Source organism: Trematomus bernacchii, unplaced genomic scaffold, assembly GCF_902827165.1.
Source record: "Trematomus bernacchii unplaced genomic scaffold, fTreBer1.1, whole genome shotgun sequence".
Lineage (NCBI taxonomy): Eukaryota > Metazoa > Chordata > Actinopteri > Perciformes > Nototheniidae > Trematomus > Trematomus bernacchii.
In genome coordinates this window covers 6318814-6339123 of record NW_022987567.1, presented here as the reverse complement: position 1 = coordinate 6339123, position 20310 = coordinate 6318814, and the positions used below count along the sequence as shown (strand labels likewise).

The 20310-nt window shown below is 39.2% G+C and overlaps 1 protein-coding gene across 4 annotated transcripts in view; it reads right to left on the bottom strand.

Annotated features, from left to right (window-relative positions):
- Nucleotides 1-2188: 2188 nt before the first annotated feature.
- nrg1 (neuregulin 1) overlaps nt 2189-20310 on the bottom strand; it is a 37771-nt gene continuing 19649 nt past the window's right edge. The window contains exons 5-10 of one of the 4 annotated variants that reach the window (XM_034125911.1): nt 20086-20109; nt 18431-18533; nt 17057-17210; nt 16834-16955; nt 13142-13338; nt 5157-5242 (exon numbers count right to left, since the gene is read on the bottom strand). In XM_034125911.1, coding sequence (XP_033981802.1) covers nt 13149-13338; nt 16834-16955; nt 17057-17210; nt 18431-18533; nt 20086-20109 — 593 coding nt within the window. In that variant the 3' untranslated portion in view covers nt 5157-5242; nt 13142-13148. Of the gene's footprint in view, nt 5243-13141; nt 13339-16833; nt 16956-17056; nt 17211-18430; nt 18534-20085; nt 20110-20310 lie in introns of all 4 variants that reach the window. The other 3 variants (XM_034125908.1, XM_034125909.1, XM_034125910.1) reach the window with 3 other exon arrangements.

The window sequence follows — 20310 nt, the reverse complement described above, 5'->3', positions numbered from 1 at the left end:
AAGTTTAATATTCTAAAAACCAAGACTTTGTTTATTGGAAATCAGATGAAAACAAACTGTCACGGACCCTGCCGTGTTATCTATGATTACTATACGCTTTTCATTCATAATTTCAGCGGGAGGGAGGGGGAGCGGCGCTGAGGAAGAGCAGAGTGCGTGTTGGTAGGTGTCTGTGTTGACATTCCCCTTATTGTGCGTCAGCAGAGACAGGCTACAAGTGTTAGGTTCCAGTTAGACAACTAATGTCTGGGTTAGTGTTCATGACTTCATGTTTATGTCATCTTAATGGTTCATCTCAATGCACACACAATTTCCGTGCTTTCCAATAGTTTAAAAAAGTTGTATTCCACTGTTAAATAACCTGTTCAATACAAACATGCCACTTGTCAAAATTAAATAACATTTCTGTGAACTGATATTTGTTTAGTGAGCTTATTAGAGGATGTTCCCTGAAAGATTGTAAAATGTCAATGAAGATGTCAGACTTAGTATATTTGTTAATAATTACATACAACACATGGAATTTGTGTGTGTGTGTGTGTGTTCAAAGTGAATCTGCGGCCCCCTGGTGGCCAGTACATAACTTATGTGGCCCCCACCACCATCAAAGTTGCCCATCCCTGGCCTGCAGTAGACCTATATAGTTACTGGTATTTTAGTGTAAAGTAAGCAAGTAAAATGTATTTATAAAGTGGTTTTCCCAGACATAGTCACAAAGTGCTTGACAAAGCATTAAAACATCGTACGAATTATAAAAGATTAAATGACCACACAAGCCACGTGTTAAGAAGTGCTAAAAAGTTAAATACACAATAAAAACACAATAAAAACATAAAATAAAATTGAATAAAAGTTACCCAATGTAACAGCAGATCATCACGTGTATGAAACCCTTACCCCACATGACTATTTAATGGATGAATTCATCCAATCCTTCAAGATTCAAGATTCAAGATTCAAGGCTTTATTGTCATTTGCACATTAGTGTAGATATGGCAATGAAAAACTTAGGTCACAGGCTCCTCCAACAGTGCAACGTGAATATATATAGGACATAAAACAAATCAAACAGATACAATAGTGCAAGAGAATGTTTTGAGATGTGCAAGTAAAAACAAATAAATTAGAAATAGTGCAAGAAGAGTCTATATACAAGGAAATGGAATATGATATATTAGATCAATAATTTGCAAGATGCAAACAGATGAAGGATACTTTACAGATGCTAGATCCGGTCCGACCCCCTGAATGTAGCGTCATTTCAAATTGGCTCCTGCCTCCATCTTCCACCTATCAGGGCATAAATGGTAGACACCGCTGCCAAAACCAAACAATGCTATTGAAGGCTTTAACAACACATATACAAAGCCTGACACAGGACACATATGGCCCTGGACCCCCGTCCTCTACACTAAAGACTGTTCTGGGACGCCAGAATCCACTGTTGAGACATCCGGAGACATATCAAACGAAAGTAATGGAAAAACCCCACAAGTGATTAGTTAACATAACGTCCTGTGGTTCTGTCCAACCTTTCACTTCACGAAACGACATTCTCCATTCGTAATAAAAACAAAACATCATATCCAGGAGTTTTTAGTGTCTCTATGTGACATGTCTCCATGCTTTAATGTTCAAAAAGCTCTTTATGTGTCTCATACTGCCTGTGCTGCAGCACCTAATTTCACCCTCTGTCTGAAACCAGAGCCCAGTGTGCTCTGATTGGTTAGCTGGCTGGCTCTGCTGTGATTCGTCAACCGCTTAGAGGTGTCCCGCCCCTTAGCTTATCACCTACAATGTGTTGGAGTGCTAGCCAATAGAAGTGTGAGTATTACGTAGTGATGTCACTATGTTACGGAAGTAAACAAAGTGTGCGGGAGAGAAACTCCCTCTGGACACACAGGGATTTCAACCTTTGTAGACCATTTACATGCACACATCCATTTACAACCACAAAAAGAAAGGAAAGGGAAAACCCCAAAAGCATAATAGGGCCTCAAAAAGTAACTATATGCCTTTTTTCAAAATGGGTTAATTTTGTATGTGTTATTATTGTGTATGATATATTACCTTGAATAGAAATAGGTTAAAAGACAAACATAATTTTCACACAATCCTTTTTTTTTTCAAATGTTCTACAATAAATAACATCAGAATATTTCTAACCAGAAACGTTGACACTGCGAGGCAAAACACAGAGCTGATTTAATATTTTTAATAAGAAACAACAGCGCAGAAGGTTTTCATGGTGTATTTACATCGTTCGAAGACAGTCCTAAACCTAAAAGCAATGCGTTGAGTTATGTAAAGCATACACGTGACAAAAAATGCAAATAAGTTAATTTCATTTCATATTGATGACCATGTGACGGATGGCTTCATATTTTAAATACAAATGCATAAACTTAAACAAGTAATTAACGCTTTCAATGAGCATGAATCAATAAATAAATAATAAACAATCTTAATGCAAAATAAAAACACAGGAGCATGGCATTAAAACACTTAGCAGCACGTCTCTGTCATCATACGTTCTCATATGCTACTGACTGCCGATCTACATGAATACAGTTTAACAAACCATGGTTACAGAGCCTGATAATTGTACGTTTTTTGTGTAAATCTTTAGCAGATTCTTATAAACTATGTTCTTGTTAGCAGGCATTGTGTTGTTAATAATGTCGTATATGATAAGGACACCATTGCACATTTGAACACAAGCTTGGGGTTCAAAATATAATTATAATCTAAGTTGAATTTAGGAAAACAAATGCCTATCATAACAGAGACAATTAAAGCAGTAAACCATGATTTGTATATTTAGCAGTCGCCCAAATGCATTACTCAGAAACACATGGATGTCTTCAGGCTATATCCTGTCTTCCATTCAGTGCACACTTTGCAGATATTGTTGCATTTAAAGATGCAATCGATAATATCCTACTGGTGATGAAAGGCACACGTATCTGGAGTTGTCTCTTTAAGAAATATAGCATGGCTGGCCTTATTTCCAGTAGTTTTTTTCTTTTGAAGGCACCATCTGATCTGAGACGCTCTGTGAAGATATGGGGACCAGCCAGCATGGAGATACTATCAAGCGTTTGGCGAAATGTAGGATGCACAAATGACCATGGCTCATACTCTGGATTAAAGTCAGGGTATAGAGTGGTGCAGAAACAAGTCCTCACACCCAGAGAATACATTTAAGTCGACGGTTTTTCGAAAATGTTTGTGGTATTGTGACTGAAATAAGATCTGTGGTAAAAGAGATGTTCACATTTTGTTCTACGACATCCAATATGCCAGTAAATACTGCACTCCTTAAATGTCCAAAGTTTTGATTTGTCACAAAAATTGGCTAAAAGAGACTACTAAACATGCCAAACGTTAGCCGCCATTAGCTTAGCGATGGTAGTGCGCCACCATGTTGTCGTTCGGTATTAGCCTAGCATTAGCTTTTTAGTTAGCATTTACACTTCGAAAAAATCCCGACGACATTAGCCTAGCATTAGCTTTTTAGTTAGCATTTACACTTCGAAAACATCCCGACGACATTAGCCTAGCATTAGCTTTTTAGTTAGCATTTACACTTCGAAAACATCCCGACGACATTAGCCTAGCATTAGCTTTTTAGTTAGCATTTACACTTCGATCCCAAAGTGGGGTTAATATGTGGAGATTATCCTGCTGAACAAAACGTGTGTTTGCCACAGAGCTTATTTTTCTGCAATATACCAAAATCCAATGGAAAAATCCCAATGCATTGTGGAGGAAGCCCTATATGTGATGCTAACTTCCAGGTCATCACTGCACCACTGTATTTATTTGGTGTGGAAATAACCATTATTTCTGTGTTTTTGTATCTTTTACTCGACCAGTGCAGTACCCTTTAACATAATAGTAAACTTGAAATGCGCAGATCAAACCCTAATATAACATTCAACAAAAAAGTAAAATCTACTGGGTTATGTTAGGAATATAAGTGACAGTATTAGTAACACTACAGAACCAGACTTTAGTGATTGCACCTTTTTCTAACAGTTGTAAATAATCAGCAGGAAATAAAACCCATCTTTTCAATCTCTCATCAAATGCAGGTAATGAGCTGATTAATCATTCATTCATTCATTAACATCAGTTCAGGTGTTGGAGTTCAGTATCAGGTCAAAGGGAAGCCATCATTATTCCATCACAGCATTTAAGGAAGTAACATGCACCTCGTAGAAAACGTCAAATCAAAAAAATCTGTGGTGTCAGTCCATCTGCAGCACGTTAAAAGCAGCCAGCGATTTTACTCTTGATTGATAACTGGAGATTAAGATGATGAATATATATGGCCCAGTATGCAATGCTGCAGTTCCCTTTAAGCATACTAAACAGAAAGGCACCATTGATATTTTTTCTGCACTGAAATATACTGTCAACTGTTGCTACATACTAGTGTATGGCACATCACCTACGAGAAATGTGTACGTTTTTTTTTTGTTATAAAACTCTTTATTTACTACATCACTAAAATAAAAGTTTCATTTATCTTTAAAAGTCTTTACACAGCAAATAATGTATAGAAAATAAAGGTTTAATAGTGACTTTTTCCTTTTTTTTTTACCCTCAACAGCATTTCTTTTAACCTTGTACAGCAACTGGATCTGGTTTGACGGTGAAACTGGACGGCTTTTCTAGCAGGTCATCATTTGGTAATGCTGGGTTAGTCCTGCTGCTGTCCATCGCCCTGAGCAACAGGGCCGTAGTGCTATTGGTGGTGAAGAAGGGTGTGTGTTCCTCCTCAGAATCGATCACTAGCATGCTGTCCCCACTGGACTCCACATTACGCAGCACATGGCCATCAGCCGCTCTTTTGGTGCCACAGCTGTCGTTGTTGTTGTTTGTTTTGTCCTCAGGTGACGCTGAGAACAAATGGCCGACAGCTGTGGCGTCATGCTCTCCTATGACTTGGTAGTAACCGTTCTCCATAGTGAGCAGAGGACTCGGTGGTAAGCTGTGTGCCTCGTGGCCGTGGTTGTAATGCGCAGAGTTCCTCTTCTGTTCATCTCGGCTCATGGACTGACGTTTGTTAGATAACAGCAGGGGGCGCTCCTCCTCACCTGAGGGGCTTAGAGCCACCGAGGGGACGGAGATGGCGAGGCTGGAGAGAGGGGCTGACATCTCCGACGGGGGAGACCCTGGAGTCGCAGGAGAGGAGCGACACCCCGGAGACATCTGGGTTCTGTCAGATACAAACCTACAACAGAGCACAATCACAGCAGAAACATGTTTACTTAAAGGTCACCTATTATGCAAAATCCACTTTTTCATGTCTCTTCTACATCAACATGTGTCCCCTCTTCTTCATGTCTCTTCTACATCAACATGTGTCCCCTCTTCTTCATGTCTCTTCTACATCAACATGTGTCCCCTCTTCTTCATGTCTCTTCTACATCAACATGTGTCCCCTCTTCTCCATGTCTCTTCTACATCAACATGTGTCCCCTCTTCTTCATGTCTCTTCTACATCAACATGTGTCCCCTCTTCTTCATGTCTCTTCTACATCAACATGTGTCCCCTCTTCTTCATGTCTCTTCTACATCAACATGTGTCCCCTCTTCTCCATGTCTCTTCTACATCAACATGTGTCCCCTCTTCTTCATGTCTCTTCTACATCAACATGTGTCCCCTCTTCTTCATGTCTCTTCTACATCAACATGTGTCCCCTCTGTGTAAAGAGACTGAAAGTTAGGTATAAAAACCTGTCTGAAAATGAGCTGATCAGATTTTGGCCACTTTATGATGTCATAACGATGTTTTGGCTTGTGTAACCATTAGCCAATCACCAACCAAGGTAACCCCCCCCCCCCCCCCCCACCTTATCACCTGGATCTCCTCCTAGAGCACCATTGTGTTCTTTCTAACCAAATATCTCTCAGAGGGGCGTGGGGAGGGGCTCCTTATTTTCATCTAAAGTAACAGACAGAGAATCAGCACTTTGGAAACAGGGCTGAAACAGAGGGGATTATGGGATGATGCAATGATCTGTTTGGTGTTTCAGCCAATCAGAGACAGGTTCTGTATAGATCTGAGACCTGTAATATATTGATGAGAAACAGTATAATAGGGGACCTTTAATGCAATGTTTAGGGAACACATTAGTAATGCGAAAAAAGGACACATCATAGGCATTGATCGTTTGACTGAGCCTAATGATAATTTAAACTTGTAGTGGATGATTATGCATCCATAATTCACACATATGACACTCTGAGATGCACTATATCAATGTTGTGCTGATGCTCAATTGTTAAGATCTATTAGAGAAATTGGCAAGCGTGAGCTACAGACGAAAACGCTCTGAGACATCCAATACATTAAAAGGCTTCTTAGAGGAATCATTCTGCTGGGGAACTGTCTCAAAAAGCATCTTACTCTCTGTAAAAACAATATCAAAACTGCAGGTGTTTGTCTCAGGAGTGTGCAGAGTCTTTCATAACCGGTTTTTAAAAGTACTGTCACTAGGGTAAGGAAGGCAGGGCCCAAAAGCAGTATAAAGAGGGGATAAAAGTAAAAATGAAAAAGCGAGATTTAATAGATTAAAGCTTGTACAACAAAAATGAAAACTGGAGGAGGTGAGGTAAAACAAAAGGAAAGTAACAAAACAAAACCAGGATGACTCAAAGAAAAAGGGAGCAGCAAATCAACAAGGAGACAATAAGGAATAAACTGGAACCACGGAAAGCTGAACAAGACTGGGCAAGACATGGACTGGTACAAAGACAGGTATACATAACACAGGATTAATTACATTGAGAAGACAGTTGCAGAGGGAAGGTAAGGACACAAGATCACACAGGTACAAAGAATCAGGGCAAACAGGTACAAAGGCGGGAAAATCACAAAGACAGGAAGTCAAACAAGAGAGGACTCAAAGAGAAAATTCATTTCAGAATAAAACATGGTATTTCTTCAGTACTTATTGCTTGAGCAAACGACATCTCAACACGAGTTCAGTGCTCGGAAATAAATAGGTAAAAACATGATTCTGTGCTAAATTTGAAGTTATGACTTTCGTCCAGGTACTGAATGAAAACATGACACGCATTTCCAACCTGGTTTTGGCAGACATAACTGTCTGTGTTTGCTCTATTTTCTCTCATTAACATCCTACCAGATAATGACCAATTGGGAATTCTGGATTAGGAATATGTGCAAGTGTATAGTTGGGTAATATCCCGGTAGGCAGAGGTAGGAAGCAGTGGAGTACAAATACTTTAATACTGTACTTAAAGGTGGGGTAGGTAATTTTGGAGAAACCAGCTTGAGTGCGCCAGAATTTGAAAATACACAGCCGGAAAAAATCTGCTACTTACAGGCAGGTAGGCCATCCAGTTATTTTAGCCGGGCCGGCTAAAATGATTGGTCGCGCTTTTTACAGTACTACGGCTTCCACAGATGACATATTTTAATGGATTTTTTGTCAAAGCACTTAAGATATTCATTGCTATCGGGATGTTAAGAGCATTCCATGGAATATAACAAAAAGTGTATCTCGAGCCGGTTTCTCAAACTTACCTACCCCACCTTTAAGTACATCTTTCTGGTATCAGTACTTTACTCCACTACTTGTTTTTCTAACTTGTTACTTTGACTTCTTACATTTTGAACCCAAATACCTGTACTTTCTACTTCTTACATGTTGAACACAAATACCTGTACTTTCTACTTCTTACATTTTCCAAACAGGCTGGTTCCTTTAGTTTGAATGTGTGTTTGGTGGCGTGATCATTATTATTTAGAGTCATTGCGTGCCTATTGATTTGAACACGATCCGTGTATCCATCATTTCCTGGTCTTCTCTAAAGAAGAGGGACCAATGAAAACGTTGTCATGTTGCCGTTGTTCAGCATGGAAACATTCATTAGCTAACAATGACATTATTGTTCTATTAATATAAAGGGAGGTCAGGTACTCTTTAAAACAGCTGCTAGTTATGGGTACTTTTTACTGAAGTACATTTCAAAGCCCTCTTTACTTTTACTTGAGTAAAGAAGTTTAGTCAGTACTTCTACTTTCACCAGAGTATTTTTAAACACGAGTATCTGTACTTCTACTTGAGGAAAGGATGTGTGGACTTTTGCCCTCTCTGCCGGCAGGACATTTTTGCACTCAGATGGGAGGAGAGGCATCATAGTGGTGCTCATTTTGGCGTACAACTGCAATTCAGGCCTGCTTAGACCACCTCTTATTGCAAACATAGGGAAATATCCATGAGTTCTTGTATTATCCTAAACAGCCATGTGTCATGTACTTTGGTCTTCATGTGCTTCCATTCTATCAACCTGCTCCGGCTTGATTATAAATTGACTTGCATTGCGCCTTTCTAGTCTTCTGCCAAACTGCTCTTCAATTAATCAAATTCTTATTCAAACACACACCGACGGCTCTGACTAGGAGCAAATTTACACTTGGACAGACTTGACTTGAGATTGAGACGCCACTTTGTTTTCTCTGAGAGCTGGTCAGTGCTTTCAAAATGCAGGCTGAAGGCAGAAGATGACAGACGGATAAGAACCACAGACTACGCTCCGATTGTTCACAACGAAAACAGACCTCCAGTTTTGCCTCTACAGTTGGGTTTACTTTCTGTATCACCGGACCAGAGTCTAGCACGGGTCACATTTGCAAAAACCATCGACCTGCACCCACAAAACTCAACGTAAACTGGTCCGTTATCTTTCATTATCTCTAAATCCATTCCAATCTGGACCCTTAATGTAAGACCTGACCTGTAATCAGTTTAAGGCTAAGAGCTGCTGCAAGCAATGTACAAAACTACTGTATCGACTGTATTGAAAAAATACACCTGTTTCAACGGAAATGCTTACAAATAATCCAGTTAAATCAAGTTTATGTCCCCCATAACTAGATCCATGGCTCTGCCAGATGTAAGCTCAACCAGGTCAGTGATGGTGAATGGATGTTACTTGTAGGAAGCTTGTCTAGCCAACATTAACCTGATATTAGGTGTATTCTGTGCCCCCTCAGTAATACATATTGTCATTGTTATTAAAGAGGGAAATTGCCTCTAAAATGTGCTTCACTTTTAGTATGAACACATCTTTAGACCAGCATCTCTTGGTGATTTTAGTGAATTTATTTGACTAAGGACTATATTTTACTTAAAGGGGACCTATCATGCAAAATTCACTGTTGTAAGTCTTTTATACATGAATATGTGTCCCCGGTGTTCCAGGGAACTCACCAAGTGTCAGAAAACACAACCCTCTCTATTTTCCTCCATACCCAAATCTCTAAAAAAGGGGCTGCAACGGATCTGATAAAAACTGATCCAGATTTGAACACTGTCCTGACGTCAGGACAGTGGCACTACGGCTATTGGGCCAACTCCACCAATCAGGAGGAAACAGCCACGGCCATTGCCGTTTGAAAGCGCTGGAGACGCTGTAGTACATATGCCAGGCCTGTAGATGGTGCTGTTCTCACTGAATCAGCCCTTGCAAAAACAGGGTTACAATAGTGCAAATTGAGCGAAATGAGGCATGGCTAAAATGCATGATCTGTTTGGTATTTTGAAAAAAAAAAGTATAAATATGCCTTATATAGGTATGGTCCTACACTATATTATTCAAATATAGCATGATAGGTCCACTTTAAGTAAATGCATTGTATTAGACACAAGAGTTATCTGTATGTAGGTGACGGTAGCTACATCTTGATGAACTGATGAAATAGGGGATAAATTGACTCAATAATTGGGGGAACGTGGGGGATGAAGTTGTCCATTTAGGCCGGTATTAGACGGATGTACGAATGAAAGAATGGGTACCTGTTTTTATGAGTAATGATTAGCATGGAGGCATGAGAAGGAGAGGTAGTAGGACACAGTTTCAGGTAACGGTTGGATCGAAAAAGCTGATTCCCGTTAAGTAGGTATAGGTGGGTTTTTGGAATATAATTAGTATGAATTGCAAATCCACCTGATGTAACACAAAGAAAAGGGTAGCTGGTAGGACTATAATATGCCTTGTGATAGGTTTTCCACTAGACTACTTCTATTCCTCCTCAGTTGAAGTTTCTCTGTCTACAGGCAGGTGTAAGGAGATAAGATGGCGCCTGTTTCCTCACTCTCTCTCCATCCGCTGTGTTGAGAGATGACCTCCTCCTTTCTTCTGAACAAAGCCAGGTTGTAAACACATTCTCCCCGTCAGATAATGAAAATATGCCATGAGTCAGAGAGTAAATCTTATCTAATGACTTCAAGAGAAAAACTGGTTATGTCTTGCTGATGAAATGTTTGATTACCGGCTTTCTCAGGAACTGTCTGGGCGTAATTTACAATAAGTCTTCTGTGTCTGACATCACTTCAAAGCTTTCCTGTGTACTCTTTGTGTTTCAGTTCTTTGCTTCAAGAGTTTCATCACACCTTGAAACAAGTCCAGATGATTGAACACTGAAAGAGTACGAGGGCATTTTGGTGGCTTCTCGTGAAGCATTTGAAAGGTTGGTTGTAAGATGTTGCTTAAAAAAGTGGAACTGATATAGGATGAATGTCTGGTTCTGGGGCCATAGTCTTAATCCCCGTATAGAGAAGCAGTAAATTACGTTTTTGGTGCCCGGTAACGTTGGAAAATTAGCTGGTGTTGGGCAGAGTGAATCTGTGCATAAATTGCATGATTGCTGGCTAACAATTAACTGAGTTTTGAGCAAACCTTTGTAAGAGTTGTCAGCCTGAGGCATGGAGGTGAGGGTGTGATATCTGAGTTCAGTATACAGTTAAATAGTAGACTCCTTTCCTTCTTTCCATGGAGGTATTAGATGACAAATATGTGCTGAATTCCCTTGGCTGGCTGGTGTAGATACTGCTGATAGTCTCTCCAGATCGACATGATTATAGGCTGGCGTAATGCAGGAGGTCGATACATGGCTAGTGTGTAATGGTTATTACAGGCTGGAAAAACATTTGGTTATGCTAAGAGAGGGGTGGGGGTTGTGAGGAAGTGGAAGAAGGAATAGAGTAAAAGGAACCACTGGGAGAGCCACAGTTTGGACGCCTGACAGAGACTATAGATAACGGGGTCTTATAATCAGGATACAAAAAAAAGATAACTGTATTTCCTTCCATTTACATACAAAAATATGTAATCAGATTACTGGTACATTTAAAATAAATGGGGATTACAACCAGGATAACAACGTTACAATATATATTTAAAATAAAGGATATGATATATTACAAAGCACATGCTGTGGGTGCTCTTAATCCATATACTGTAATAAAATAAGAAGGCATATTTGGTTTATTTGGTTTAATAGGAGCAGATTGTATTTCTTCTGTACTGTTCGGTAACCTATACGCCTACTGCCTGAATCTGCTTTATGGTTTTCACTTTCTGTGGTTCATTTGTTCTTTTTTTTATTCAGTAGGGGAACCTATAAGTTCATAAAGTAGTGAGTGTGAGCTTTACTGTGTGCTTTAGTTATAAGAAGCTGAGAAAAGTGTCTGTCAATTGAGGTGTGTATCATTTAAATCTGACTCTGCTAGAAGTGAAGAGCTTTTTATTGTATATGTAATTCGTTGTGCTTATTAACAGTCTTTCTAATTATTTTTAAATGCATGATTAATTCCTCATAATGTGTCGGCTCCAGTTGTGTCGGACGGTGTATTGTGAGCCATGATACAGTGGTACTATTAACCTTCCTGTTGTCCTTGGGTCAAATCTGACACGTTCCCAAGTGTTTTTATGTCGGGATTAAGGTTTATTTGTTGTTATAGTGCCAGAAAAATAACATGTTTTGGGGTTTTATTCAAATCTATAGCATCTGGGGTCAATTTAGTAAAATTATTCATCATTTTTTCCTTTTTTAACTCAGAAATTAGGTTTGATTTTGTGTAAATTTGTTTTTTTGACCATACATACTGTGATGCAAGTTTCAGACTTGATCTGACCAATACAGTATTATCGTATCGTATCGTATCGTATCGTACATTTCCAAAAAAGGAGTACAACTTGTGGTAATAAGTAAGAATAAAGTTGCTTTAAAAGGTTTGGTGATTATTTAAACTGCTTTATAAATAGGAGGACAAAAAGTTCAGACAACACAAGGGTTAAATATGTATGTTTTTAGAAAAGGCTGTGGATTAACTGTGTATACTAGGCTACTTTATTTATATTTGATGCATGTGTTCCTTCTGAATGCGTCTTGTTGTCTCCAGAGGTGGGAAGTAACTAAGTACATTTACTCAAGTTCTGTACTTAAGTCCAATTTTGAGATACTTGTACTTTACTTGAGTATTTCCATGTTATGCTACTATGCTACTCCACTACAGTTCAGATGTAAATGGTGTACTTTTACTCCACTACATTTATTTAATACCTTTAGTTACTTTACAGATGTGGATGAATGATGTGAAATATAATCAAGTGTTAAATCAGACTTAGTTCCACCTGGAGTAAATTCACAAGCTACCCTGCAGTATACAAAGTCATTCAAACTAGCTGCACCTTTACCAGCTTTGAGAACACTTTCATGATCAATCATTATAAAACATATCATATATATTATTCTGAAATGGACCAATCTGCACAATGACTACTTTTACTGTCGCTACTTTCACTATATTTTGATGAGAATACTTTTCTACTTTTACTTGAGGAACATTTTGAATGCAGGACTTTTACTGTAACAGAGTATTCCTACACTCTGGTACTTCTACTTTTACTCAAGTACAAGATCTGAGTACTTCTACTTTTACTCAAGTACAACATCTGAGTACTTCTACTTTACTCAAGTACAAGATCTGAGTACTTCTACTTTTACTCAAGTACAAGATCTGAGTACTTCTACTTTTACTTAAGTGCAAGATCTGAGTACTTCTACTTTTACTCAAGTACAAGATCTGAGTACTTCTACTTTTACTCAAGTACAAGATCTGAGTACTTCTACTTTTACTCAAGTACAAGATCTGAGTACTTCTACTTTTACTTAAGTGCAAGATCTGAGTAATTCTACTTTTACTCAAGAACAAGATCTGAGTACTTCTCCCACCTCTGATTATCTCTATGTACGTTTTATGTGCCTCTTGGTTTCCTGTTTGTGACGCAGAGTTAGAATTTATTAACCAATTACCTTGTCATTAAGGCAAGTCCCTGTCGGAGTTTGGTCTGTCTCGGCCCTTCTTTGGATGAGCACTTAAGTCTCTGCTGCCAGCGGTGGCATACAGACGCCCCCGGGTGCCCTGCGCTCGGTGGCTAGTCTCCGCCAATGACATCACCGAGACAGACTCAGTGTCAGACTGAACACTGTTGCTCCAGTCATTACTCCAGCTGGGGAGACAGAGGGGACGTTTACATGGAGACAGCTTTCAGACAGGCCTTTAGACCACGACATTAATATATTGTGGGTCAGGTTTGTGTAGCCGAGCCTTTCACTTTCGTATTTTATCTTCAAGTTGGTCTGCATGATTTCAAAGTGACGCAGCAGATTTGATATCATAAGTATCGAATTCAAAATGTGGAAATCAAGAAATGGGACCCAAAAGGCATTTGATATGATTTTGTTTTTAATTCATCCATGGATGAGACAGCATTGTTATCCTATTAAATCATAAAAAATCTTATTTATGTTTCAGTTAGAGATTAACTATGCCTATAAGCGATGGTAAGAGGTGATTCCATCGCCTCTATCTACTTGTCTTTCATCCTTTCTTCATAAGTAATGCTGTTGGATTGGTGTCTATTATCATCTGGCCGGGGACAACAGCTGGAAATTAGCAATGTTGGCTAAAGCTGCCCCATTTACTGTTTTTTGTGACAGTTGATCAATGGGGACTGTCCACGACACTATAAACAAATAAACTAAACAGTTCTGTGCATTTTGAAGCAATGTTGGAGCAAACGTCTCATTGGAGTTTTGCTGTGACAGAACTAAGCTGTACTGGCAGGCGGTACCGCAGCATCAGGACTAACACCACCAGACTCAGGGACAGTTTCATCCCACAGGCCAGAAGACTGCTAAACACCTGAGCTCTGTTAAGTGCCTCCAGAAGCTTGTCATCTTGCAATTTACTTATTTATCTAAATAGTTATCACTGTAATAAACCGGATTTAATTTCATTTTACTGTACCATATGTAATCTTAAATTCTGTTCTTGTATCATATTCTATTTACGTATATATAGACTGGAGGAGCTCGGGACATAACATTGTCATTGCCATTTCTACACTGTAGCTTATCTGCATATGACAATGAAACATTTGAATCTTTGAATCTTTGAATCTGAGTCTGAAAACGGTTCAATGTCATTTTCCTTTCCAAAGCAAAACTCAGCTGATGAAATGCCTGTGGTGTGTCAGGGTGACCTTAACCAAATCAGCATATACTGTACTATTTTTCGACTGCCTCAGCTAATAAGAGACAGAAGAGATCTTGCTTGATGTGTGCAGGATATTAATACATTTGACATTTTGGCCTTACAATCAAGTGGGTGTTAGCTTAAAGTCTGCTGGCCTGATGCTAATGTTTGTAATTGTTATGCTTATCTGTTAAATGTCACTCTGATCATGGTCATTATGTCTACACTGGCAGAGTTTTGTGCGAGTGTTTATGTATTTTTCTTAAATGCAAGTGATCTGCTAATTAGTCGTTTACCATCTATGTGAAGTTATAGGGAAATAGGATCTGGTATTATTTATTTAAGCAGTAGTATAGAGTGCCACAGTGACGCGTCCTAAAACCCGGAAGTAAACTCCTTCCGGTTCCTTGGACAAAAACGCAATGCAATTTCTCCATAGGATTTTGGAAAATAGCTGGAAATAAGGTCTGTGGTTGAGACACATTGAAGAGACAGATCACGTTTTGTTCAGCCGGATAATATCCACATGTCTACCCTACTTTTATAATTTTCTAATCGTAAATCTAATCGCCAGAAGCAAAATGCTAACGTTATGCTATAAAGGAACTACAGCTGCTTCAACGTCACGCCAACTTAAGATCCATATTCAAACATACAGATTCAAAATGGAACAAGTTGAAGCGTTTGTTTGAACAGTTTGCAGGAGACAGGTACTTGCTTTCAAGCAGAACAGGGCAAACAAACTTAGCGGGAGTGTTTACGTGTTCGGTGTAATGACGTACAACGGCCTCCAGTCCTATTCAGCCACTTGTTAACAACCATCGTTTTTCAGACACGTCAACTCTTCAGAAATCACCAGTGGGGTCACTGCTGATGGATTTAATGTCCTAGAACAAAACGTGATCCGTCTCTTCAATGTGTCTCAACCACAGACCTTATTTCCAGCTGTTTTCCAAAATCCTATGGAGAAATTGCATTGCTTTTTGGCGAAGGAACCGGAAGTGGTAAAACGCTAACTTACTTGCGGGTTTTAGGACGCGTCACTGTGGCACTCTATTGTTTAATGCTTCCTCCCTCTGTGTATTAATATTGTTTCTGTTTTATTGTTGAACCACAGTTTCCTGTAAGTATCAATCAGGAGCATGACAGACATTTTCCCAGCATCCTTCACTGCAGCTCAGATGTCACAGTGCCCAACCAACTACAATCTACATCTGAATTTACCAGTAAAGACTTCTTTTGAATAAGTGTAGCCTCACAGGAACCGTCCAGAACAGAGGACAAAGTCTCAGACATTTAAAAACGAAGACATTAAACAAGAGCTTGCATCAAGCATTCAGTTTCTGTAGCACACATCTGACACACATTAACCTCCTGCAGGACATAAACACCTTAATACAATATATTGAGGACAAATAGGTTCACCAGTAAACATTCACACTTATCTGACTTGTATGTTTTTTTAATTGTTGCTGTTTGTGTCATTATACTATTTCTTGTACAGCATAAATCATTGTAGGCGAAGTGCGAAGTCCCGCCCATCTACTTCCGACCCATGGGACCTTATTTCGGAAAAAGTATGTATTGAAGTCAATGGGGAGAGAAAGATTATCTCTCGATCCCGTTTGAATTGTGCCATGAATTACACACATGATGTTTGTCAATCTTAAAAAATAATTTCCATGTCAAAAAAGTCACAGTTTGTCGTAAAACTGTTGAAATATAAGACTATGAAAAATACGCAACTAGAAAGACTACAAATCCCAGAATCCCGGTCCCGCATGCTGGCTCTTACGGAACCGACTAACTCCCCTTGTGTGTATGTACAGCTCTCAACATGCCCAGACTTGGAGTGATTTTCACCTCTTTTAATACTTTCCGCCTCATTCTGAAAGAAAGAAGTGAAATGTGCCAACGTGACGGCCATCTTGGTGTGTGGTGCGAGACGGGAGATGTAGTTCATTGAGCGGTTTCACACAAAAAAAGTGTTACTTACATTTTAATTTTTTTGACTTGCAAAATTATCTTTTAAATTGACAAACATCATATGTGTAATTCGTGGCACAATTCAAACGGGATCGAAAGATAATCTTTCTCTCTCCATTGACTTCAATACATACTTTTTCCGAAATAAGGTCACATGGAGGTCCACCGGAAAGGGAGGGACTTCGCCTCTCTATGCCTACTAAGCTCTCATTCACGTCAGGAGATGATCAATTATTTTAAATTGTATTGCCATTACTTCTAAGAGATTGCGGATACTCACTTTCTATTTGTAAAGGCATATTTCCAGTTGTTTTTACCACCAGAGACATGTCCAAAACAGTGGTGCATCAGGAAAAGAAATCGCAAAATGAAGCATGGAAACTGCCTGGAACCGGGGTTTGTGGCTTTTCAATGTGTCGCCTAATTAAAACCTAATATTGCATCTATCAAAACGGACGATATATTGATAATTCTGCCTTACCTTTGGCTAGAGATGTTGGTGAATGTGGTGGGTTCATGCGCAGATAAAGCGTTTTGGCTTGTGGGGAAGGTAGTTTCTGTTTCCCCCTCGGCTGCATGCTGCGCAGTCATCCCTTTACTTTGCTATCAAAAGGAGCAGAAAACAGATTGTCAGGTGACGTGCATTGACAGATTTCACATGTTTTGAGTCCTTTTTCTCTTGAAACCAACAAATAAAAGCCTACATTGATGAGCTGCAAATCCTGAAGAGGCAAGATAGAAGTCGGACCTCCTCTGGCTGAACTTGCCATGTTGGGATCGACACCTTTATTGCTATTGTTGTTTCTCTTTTTCCTCAGACTCTGCCTCACACGGTCGTGGAGCTCCTTCCTCCGCTTCCTGGTTGTAAAAAAAACAAAGGGGGTTGTAAAGCGGTTTAGTTGAGGGGATTCGTCGATTTTTGGAAACTATTGTGCCAATAATAAAATCATAAAGTGTGCCTTTAATGCTGCATTTACAGGGATTCAGGCGGTTGGTAGACAGCAAACAGGATATTATGTTTAGTGGACGAGAAGAGGACAGTAAGATTAGGTAAGGAATAGCGTCAGTCGGCACAGAGTGGTGCAGTGATGACATATTTTAGTAGGTAGACCCGGAAGATAGCATCTCAAAGGCTCCTTCGACAAAAAGCAATGGGATTTCCACTTGTGATTTCGGTTTATTGCAGAAAATAAGCTTTGTAGCGAACACACGTTTTGTTCAGAAGGATAATCTCCACATATTAACCCCACTTTGGGATGTTTTCGAAGTGCGAATGCTAACTAAAAAGCTAATGCTAGGCTAATACCGAACGACATCACGGTTGCGCATTACCATCGCTAAGCTAATGGCGGCTAATGTTTGGCTAACTTTTGTAGCATAAATTGAATTGGCAGAAATAGAAAGCTAACGTTAGGCTATAAACAAACTGTATCAACGCTAAGCTAAAAGTGGCTAATGTTCAGCATGTTGACGTTTAGTAGTTTATTTAGTCACACGTTAGTAAACGCTGTTTTGATGACACATAGAAGCTTCAGACATTCACCAGTGGGTTATTTACTGGGAACATTTCTTCAGCTTTTGTTAACCACAGATCTTATTTCAGGTATCTAACCAAAAACACGTTCATTAAACCATTGGCTTCGAGACAAGGGAACCAGAAGTGGTCAAATACTAAGTCTTTTCCGGGGTTTCAGGACTCATTACTGCACCACTCTGCCCAAAGAGAAAAGATAATTTGTCCTTTTTGAAGATAAAAAAACTTACTTAACTCTCACAAAACTGGACAAGAAAATAATTTGAGTGGTACAACACTAATATATGATCAGAGCTTGAAATCCTACCGGGTTATTACAAGAATAATTAAATAAACGATAGACACACAAGTATTTAATTAATATACTGCAATTATAACCATAACAACATATCCTTTGTTTGCCCTCTTGCCATTTTGTCTGATTTATTTGGTTTTTCCTATGCAATTTAAAAAGTGTTGACCACCTACGTTCTACCTCCTGCCTGAATCCGTGTGAATGCAGCATAATTCATTAGTGAAAAAATGAAAATGTGACATGAATTACTTTGTTTTGCAGTAGGCAACCACACACATGATTCCAACGACTAGGAGTGCAATGCAGATCCCTGTTATTGTTATAATGCGTTTCTGATACAGCTCCTCCGTTTCTGAAAAAGAGGAAAGTCCAAATCTTAAAACTTCAGGTGTACAAAACACACACACACACACGCACGCACGCACGCACACACACACACACACACACACACATTCCAGCCATAACCCCAAACTAAAAGGAACAAATAGAAAACAACGGTCCAAACGAATTGTTGTTTTTGGAGTTATTTGCTATTATTATTGACAGGATTGGAGCTGGGCAGAGTGGCCGTCATTCAATAACCTTTCAAAGCAGCCAAACATGGTATTTATGAATGACAGCTACTTCAGAATAAGTCTGTCTGATGGACAAAGCATTATCTATTTAAAGTGGAAGTGATTTAGTATTGCAAGGCACTAAGGGAGAGACGGTTTTGAGGGTCAAATTTGAAGCAGCGGAGGCCTAGATATCCTACGTTTTAGTCTGAGCCCCAAAAACACTGGATCCTTCACTTCCCATAATGCATCTCAACACACCTGACTTCATAGGGATGTCATCAGGGTTATTTCCCAGTGTTGATACTTCTTATATCTTATAGAAAACATTATCCAACTGTTCCCAAAAGCTGTGTCCCTTTAATATAAAAATATAAGCCCAACCAATGCATTGTCCTGATTTAGCCTATAGCAGTGCTTGCTTTTCTGTATTTCATAAAACATAATTTCTTGGATGACCACTCAAGAAGTTGAAATATCTATAACAGAGAGAACTCCCATCCATTGGCCTGTTTCCCTTTACTTGTATTTGTTCTAGAAGTGTCCTACATTGTTCACCAAGGAGCTCTAAGCCTGAACACTAACACCTGCAGAATTAATTAACAATTTTGCAGGTATGGGGGTGTAATATTGAACAACTTTCCCATGTTTTACGATCTTTTTTTGCAAATCAGAAGCTCAAAAATCTCCTTTTTTCCAACTGTATATTAGCAGAATAATATGAAGGTACATGACAAACACACTGTACATAATATAGCCTATTTATTTTTACATTTACTTGTGTAATCTCATAACGAAATGCTCATTTATAGAATATCAGTGTTTCAGAGATATGTTTAAACCATTCAGCAGATATAAGAGGACCCTGGCCTTATGTGATGAGACTACAAAGCTGCTATAATGAAGAGGCGCTGTAGGGAACAGTAGGAAACATACATGTGGTGGAGGTGGAAACAGGAAGGCAGATGGAAAGAGATGGATGGAGGTAGGAGGACAGTGATGCTGCTCTATTGTCTCATGCTGAACACTAGTTGCAACAGAAAATGCAGGAGGGGGAGCTGAAGGGGTTTGGACATACAGCGTCAGAAATGTACAGCCTCTTCGGCATCTTGTACTCAAATACATCAGCAGTCATTGGACCGTTTCACTGAATCGCATGTTTTTTTTTACATCCAAATGATAGCTTGCAGATGCATCACAGTGCTTTGTCAGACATTTTTTGATTGCTCTAATATGTGGTATCCTATTTGTGCTGATGGTCAAGGCTGTATGACCCCTTCAAGAGAAACTAGCTTGAGTAGAGGGGGTTAAGCTTACATCTGCAAACTAGGAGGAAGGAATAATCCATACCCATAAAATCAATCCCAAGATGTTCTGTCAGTGCGGAAAGGTGACAAAAAAAAAGAAAATTTGATTTTTCAGATGATATAGTATTTGAATGGTTTGAAGTTTTTTACACAAATGTGGTGTGAAGGTAAAAGAGATGTAATCAGATTTAGCTCGAGTGATCAGGGTTACACAGTCATTACACACACAATATACACTGTAGAAATACCTAGAATAAACATTTAGCAG